Source organism: Pholis gunnellus (genome assembly GCF_910591455.1).
Source record: "Pholis gunnellus genome assembly, chromosome: 3".
Classification (NCBI taxonomy): Eukaryota; Metazoa; Chordata; class Actinopteri; order Perciformes; family Pholidae; genus Pholis; species Pholis gunnellus.
Genome location: NC_136529.1, coordinates 16,094,791 through 16,102,534, shown reverse-complemented (window position 1 = coordinate 16,102,534; position 7,744 = coordinate 16,094,791). Strand labels below are relative to the sequence as shown.

Here is a 7,744-nt window from a genome sequence, read left to right as displayed (position 1 = left end):
CCTTGTTTGATTTTCATCAGTCCTGTTTCATTAATTTCAGTTTCTACGACTGCACTGCAAGTCCTGCAGTGGAACCAAAAATAGATCTCAATCTCTCTTCAGAGTTCAGATGCACTTCACATTTAAATCATGTTCAGGGAGTTTGTACATTCCTAATATTTAGGACACATGTATAACTGGGTGTTCATCAGTTTCACTCTGACCAAATTTTATAAAACTGATATTAGAGGCTGTGATTTGTGCGTGAGAGCCTCATCCTGAGAAACATCATCACTCAGCCTCGGCTGCCACTGCAGTTCTGTGAAACCGCTTGGTGTTTAAACTATTGAGTTGTGGATCTGTCCCACCTGTTCAGAGCAGGTCAGTCACCTCTGAGGCGATTTAATCTGCTAATCAGTCTGAACAATGAATTAGATTCCTCTTCCTAAGCAGTTTACAGTTAACAATTTGTACATTTACAGTTTGATTAATTACTTATTTGTGGACGGAATAAAAAATACTGTTCTGTGTTTTAATAAGAGGTTGTTTGCATGAATCCATATTCATTTATATTTGACAGAAGATAAAGTGTGGTTGATGTTGGAGTGTGATTGCTATTTTTCCTCCATATTTCTGTTTTCATTTGTTTTTTAAGTTTATCATCGTGATTTGTGCCGTTTCATTGTGGGTCATATGTATGTGTGCCCGTTTATGACTATTATTTCCCCAAAAATATCTAAATAAAGACAAAAAGAGAAGAAAAATGGTGTTGAACTTTCAGAAACTCTCTTTAGTTTAAGAATTAAAAACAGGTAAAAGTAGCCGGAAATATGGACAACACTGGTGTTGTGTTGAAAGATGAAAAAGGCCAGAAAGTAATCCTCTCCATAAAGCTGTAGTAATTGGGATGAGCTAAGCACAGAAGCTGAAAATCCAATGTCTTTGTGAAGACTCTGCAGAGACTCCTCCTCTCAGTTTTATGTCAGCACAACAATATGTGGGATGCAAATAGTAAAGTACCTCTATTTACAGGCCCAGGAGGAAACTGTGACCTCTCGGCTGCTCTGAAAACACAGTAGGAGTGTTGGAGGAAGTCAGAAGGCGTCCAACAACAAGTCACAAAGGAGTGACATACACTGACCGACACGTGGATACATCTACATTCACAGCTGGTTGATTTATGGTGAGTGTTTATTCTTTATGTTCAGTTAGTTTGATCAAAGGGATTTGTCTGTACTGATGAGGGGTGGTAGATCGTGCAGTTCTTCCTCTGAATCTTCACTTCTTTGCTTTGGTTTCATGAGGTGTGGTTTCACATTGATCCGTGACATAAAACATTTGGCATGTCTGAGATTCCTAAACAGTTTTCATTGAGAGAAGTGCTTTCTTGTACAACACGGGTGATGTGTGTGTGTGTGTGTGTGTTTCATGAAAATATCTGTAAAACCACTGTCAGCGCTCCTCTTTCGACATTTTGAATATTCCCAAATCACAGTTCTTTTGCTTTGATTTCATTATCCAGGAAAACTTGAGTACACGTGTACACATTTGCATGTGTGTAGGTACAAGCTACATTTCAGTTGTCATTGGTATCGATAGTTATGTTTGCTTCAGAAAGCAGCAATAGAGTCAAAGCATGAGTTGACCATGGCCACATGTGACTGAGGTTATTCTGAGGTGGGTTGTTCTTCATTTAGCCGTACTGTGTGTTCAGCGGGGCTTTACGATGCTGATCCAGTTACTCAACAGCAAAAGGCACACTGAGCTCATACAACCACACCCACTTCATGACACACAGATAACACACTCATAATCCCTGACTGGACTGACAGACTCATGTTTTCCCTTCGTCAATCTGACAAATAAGCAAACTTCTTTTAGGGTGGCAGATCTGAAGCTTTTCAAATAGACTACAGCGAGTTTCGGATTTTCAACGCTGTGCCTGCAATGAGGAGATGATTTCAACTTGGTGTTAAGTTTCCATCTCTCGAGCGCACCTGATTGCACCTTTGTTGCTACAGACAACTTCCACATGGTTTCTTTTTTTGATTTTCTTGTAGATGTAGCCAAAGGATACAACAACGTCTCACCTGTTCTGCTGCTAGACGATGGCCACTGCAGCAAAGGACGTTCACCTGGGCTCAGGCCCTGATGAGGATGACGCGAGTCTGTCGGGGAGCGAGTCCGACTCAGACAGCATCCTCTCTGATGACTCGGTGCTTCCAGACTACACTTCAGAGGAAACAGACGGGCCTGCGGCATCAACACTGTATCGAGCATGCGCCCGTAATGAACCCGTCTCTCTGCAGAGAGTTCTGGGGAGAGGGGTCACAAAAGAGGAGGTCACAGAGCTGGACATCAATGGCATGGTGAGAGTCTCAATCATGATGGTGTAAACTGTAGCTCATAATGTCAACACTCACACAGTGGAGCGGGGCGATTAATTCATGCGATAGGTTATCATCTTTCAATGGACGACACAATTATGTTGTCTAAAGGGATAAAAACAAGCACATAATAAGTCAAATCTCTCAGAAAATCTGATGAAACTGCTCAATTAAATCAAACGATTGTCTTGATCTGATAACTCTGTAATTATATGCACAAAAACTAAGTCAGTGTATAGCTGGAAATCCTTTTCTTTTTTGGGGGATTATTCTATTTTTTACTTTTTTTAAATAAGCACACTCGCAAGGCATAAAACACCCAGCAGCACTACACAAAATAACAGAAAGAAAGACAAGGGATACATGATAAGAACAAATGCGAAGCTGCCAGACGACAGCAATATTTATCTTATATTCTATAACATTTATTTCAATTTACTTTCATAATCTTACTTGAAACTGTTATGTTCATTTTGCATTTAAATGCTTAATTAAATAAAAAAGATATCTTTCATTTGTCAAGTATTAAATTCCTATTGTGGAAGTTTAAGCATCTCAGGGCTGCACAGTAGAAGTATCAGACCTGTACGTTTAAAGCCACTACTGCTGAGGACATCACCGGATGTATACAACAATAGACTTTAAGTGGTTATTTCATATAGACTATTTATTGAACTAACAGAAAATATGATATATATTGAGATATATATTCAGAAATGAAATGAGCTATGTCACGATTTTGTCCATATCGCCCAGCCTTATCCTGAAGTCGTTGATCCTTACCGTTGTCCTACAGAATGGCTTGATGGTGGCTTGCTGCAAAGGTTTCGTGGACATTGTATATGGGCTTCACAGCTGTCCCTTCATGGACATAAACCACCAGGACAATGAAGGCAACACTGCTCTGATGATTGCATCCCAAGCAGGTAAGCGGTACCTACACAACAAGCATTAGCAAAACAAAACAACGGTCAAGTTCAGAGGATAAACCAGTAAAGTACAACACAGATATGGTTTAATAAGACAGGAGCAATATCATATACAGCAGGATGTGTCTTATATAGACTGAAAACTGTCAAACTGAAGTACTTTAATTTCATCTGAACGCATACAGTCCCAGCCAGGCTACATGTTTTCTGACGCACAGCTGATTTGATCTCTGAATTCTGTGTTTTTTACATGCAGGTCATGTCAACACCGTCATGTATCTCCTAAACTACTATCCTGGTATAGACACTGAAATAAAGGATTGTCGCGGTTTCACAGCACTCATCAAAGCTGCGATGACCGGCCGCAATGACGTCATGGCTGCCCTTCTTATGGCTGGTATGTGTTTCTGATGCTGCACTATGATATCATCGGGTATTTTTTTTTGAAACCCTGACACTAGCTCATTAACCAGCACTCGTACAGCTCTAGGTTAACAGTTACAGCACAGGTGGTGAGAGTAGCTGAGCCCGCGGTTTATCTGTCCATATTTGAGGTCAGCTAATTTTGTTTGCAAGTGAACGCGCCAGTGACGCCAGACCGGTTTAAGGGATCATTCAGAGGACATTATCACATCTTAATACACCCTCAAGTAACCTCTTATATAGTCTGGCAGGCTGGTTGTAGATCAGCCACACATAGAGCTATTTGTACTGCACACGTTCCCTAAAATCTCTGCAAGTCATGAGCTATTGTTTAACATTGCAGTAGGGCCACAGATAATGATTATTTTCTTCACTGATGAACCTACTTGGTTAATTTGCTTGGTTAATTGGTTAATCTTTTAATCTATGAAATGTTACAAGGTACCGAAAAAATGCTTCAATTTGCCTGTTTTGTCTACTAACAATGCAAAACCTAAATATGTTAAATATACTGTCATATATGATCCTTTAAAAACAGCATTTGATAAGCTGAAACCAGAAAAATGACTGAAACAATTATCAAAATATTTGCTGATTAATTTTGCTTCAATTAACTAATGAATGAATTGAATAGTCGTTGCAGCTCTGCATTGCAGTTAAGGGTCGGACGAAATTGCATCAGACAGTAAATTGAAGTTGATATAGCATATATTTTTGGTAACATTATGAATTTAGTTTATTGTAATGCCCTAACTGCTGCATCTCACCAAACCTAAGCTACCCACAGAAGATATTCCGACATGTTACAGTGGGAAGAGCACGGGCTGCATTCCAAATAGCTGCTTTTCGCTGGTGTTGTTCATACCGGCTTACTCTCACATTATCATGGCTTACTGGGACACTTGAATAGAACTGGGCCATTGTTTGTGGTAAAGTTAAGACTACTCTCTTTCCACTATGACAAAGTCAAAATGTGTGCTGTGAAAAAGGCAGATACAGTGAGAACCATGCTGTATATTGTTTTGTTTAGGGCAGTAATTGTCCTTTTTTTGTGGCAGAGATTTTGTAATATTATAACTGAAAACACACAGGTGTAAATCATCAATAATAACGGTTGCAATTGAATGTTTCAGATTCAGGGCTCTGGGGTCGTGCTAGTTGGCTCACTGGTATACTGGGACAGTAACTGTAAACTGGAATAGACCATCGTTAATGTGATTAATGATACCTGTGCTTTTTGTGCTTTGACAAGCTAAAATGTCAGCCATGAAAAAGGCTTATCGGCTCTCTGCAGATCTGAATGAAACCAAAAAGAAAAGAAGAATCAATTATTCATTTAAAAATCTAAATTAACCATTGCCTTCCTCATTCCCTTGCTCTACCGTCTTTCTTTCCAGGGGCTCACATACACGCAGTAGACTCCACCAGAGGAAAATGCGCTCAGGAATGGGCAGCGAAAACAGGTCGCTATGAGACCCTGTATCGTCTCCGCCGTCTTAATTTGCGGCCAAAAGCTGAGCAGTGCTGTGAAAGTTATGTCCCTGACTGGCCTGAGCTCCAGGAGAGGGTAGCAAAGGCCACATCTGATAAAAGTTCCAGGGAGAAAATCACTCAGCGGATCAAAACCACATTCGGATTCAGATTTCCTCGTGACCCCCAGGACAACGGGGCCTTGGACCACATGGTGCGCATTATAACCAGTGTCCACAGTCCCCTCATTTCAACTGGATGCCGTCCGCTCTGCCCTACAAGCCCTCCTGAGGTGGGGAAGAGGCGCATGGCTGTGCCAGAGCTGATGCAGAAACACCTAGCTAAGGACTTGGAAGGGAGCTCAGTGTGCCACAGCAACGGCTCAGTGTCACACAACATTCCCACAATCCAATCTTTTGAGCCCAACCTTGTAAACTGCTGCATCGATACGGAGCGGCGAGGCAGCATCCTCTCATTGGCTTCAACCAAAGTTACAACCACATTCATTTCCCGCGGTATGGCGAGAAGGAACAGCGTGTTCCCCTCTGGCTGCATCCCCAAGATTGATGTCATCAGGCCTTCAGACGCAACGCCAAAGAAAGAAAAGAAGAACAAGAACAAGAAGAAGAAGAAGGGCTTCTTGGAACCACCCAAATGGAGGTACAAGGAGATCAAGGATGAGAAGAAGAAGGAGAAGAAGAAAGCTGAGAAAGAGAAAGAGAAAGAAAAAGACAGCAAGAAAGTGAAAAATTAAGAGTTTAAAAAAGGGCTGTTCTGCTGCATGAACCATCCCTTTTGAAAACGATATGCTTTTTAAAAATGTGCAGAAAATATAGAACCTTAACCTAAAAGGGAAATAGGTAAGACGGGAGATATTTTTTCTTCCTAACACTGAATGACCTCAAAGGAGCACTGCAGAGGGTTTGTAGCTTTAAGCCTCTAATGTCAAAAGGTTGAGGCAAATATTACATGTATTTCGAGTTAGCGTAGAAAAAAAACGAATTCAATGAATATATAAAAAATATATAAAATCTAAAAGACAAAAATGACCGTTTTAACTGTTGTATGAAACCCATATTTATGGATTCAGTTCCACAGGTGCTAAAGAAAGTATGTCTACCTCATTATCATTCACACAAAACACAGGCAGGCAGGCACATGCTGTATGTATACCTGCATCCATTAAGATGGAAACATATAAAAACATTGCCACATCATAGCTCATTTGTAATGTTATGGGTCTGTTGTTTCATGTGTTGTGTATTTTTGTAAATAGTTAGCCAAAATCACTTGTAAATATTGTACAGTATGGAGCAAACATGCATCACAATGGAGGATCTGTTTAATCCTCTATTTCAGTTATACGGTTTATCATTTTCTGATATTGCCAACTATCTATTCCTATGACATCTCCTGATTTTATTAACTCTGTGAGAAATTAAAAATAAAAATAGGACAGTGAAAGTTTTTTCATTCATTGGTGTTTAAAGCTGTATTAATCAATATTTTCCTTTTAACAATGGATCAAATGACAATGTGTAATGTGGAAGGTGTCGCTCGTAGGGATGAACGCACAATGAGCAGCCACCAAACTAAGTCTATTTTAGTTCATTGTCTTGGTTTTCCTCTCATCAACCTTGTTTCCAGCCGCAGCACAAAAGCAGGCATACATTTAACAGGTAAAGAGACGGATATCCTTCTCCGAGGGTTGTGTTGTTCCATCTGCTTCATTCGAAAATAGGAAACTGTTTGCGAACAATTTGGTCATTAAATTTATTCGGTGACAATCACAGCCTGTATATAAGGAGTGGTCAAAGTCACCGTGATATCACTCATTGGTTTGTGGACTGACGTTTTGAAGTCTTGAGTTCGGTATTTTGGCCGTCGCCATCTTGAGTTTGAGTGACACAAGCTAAGAACAACCAAACGTTAAAGACATTTTTAGGCAAATTCACTTTCATGAACTCAAAGCACACTGTGAAAGGGTTTAAGTTCCACAACGAAAACACGGACAACTGTCAAACCAGACAACAACCAAAATGTATTAAATGAACATCGCACATAACCGCCAACTCATGTTTACTGAGATAATATACCAAGTGAGAAGTAGGGTCAATTTCTCATAGACTTCTTTACAAACTGACTTCTTTCTGGAATAAGAGGAGTCGCCCTCCGATGGCCATTAGAAAGAATGCAAGTTTAAGGCACTTCCACGTTGGCTTCACTTTTCAGAACTGGAGGTTGCTGTCTGGTGACAATGCCTCGATGTCAGTGTTGTATTTTCAGCCTGTTCTTCTGAGAGGCCATTACAAATCAATGCAGCTGTAATGTCCAAATGCTGAAGGCGGTTAAGGCCAAAGACCAATGGCCTGTCATGTGAACATGTATGTGAAGAAATGTGACAAAAACATATTTGCAGACTCAGTCTTTCCTCCATTCCTCTGAGACATTTTGGGAAGATCTTACAGCTGTGAGACCCGAATGACAAAGAAATGTAGCTGTAGGACCTGGTGTTGACAAATAGGCCATTTGTAAGTGACCTGAAATTATTCTGTC

The 7,744-nt window shown here is 40.3% G+C and overlaps 1 protein-coding gene across 1 annotated transcript; it reads left to right on the top strand.

Annotated features, from left to right (window-relative positions):
* Positions 1 to 2,087: 2,087 nt before the first annotated feature.
* ankrd33ab (ankyrin repeat domain 33Ab) lies at positions 2,088 to 5,942 on the top strand (the record flags this gene model as incomplete). Its single annotated transcript, XM_079186333.1, has 4 exons — positions 2,088 to 2,348; positions 3,163 to 3,292; positions 3,552 to 3,692; positions 5,116 to 5,942. The coding sequence occupies 4 exons, from the start codon at positions 2,088 to 2,090 to the stop codon at positions 5,940 to 5,942; spliced, it is 1,359 nt and encodes a 452-aa protein (XP_079042459.1).
* Between the last annotated feature and the right edge of the window lie 1,802 nt (positions 5,943 to 7,744).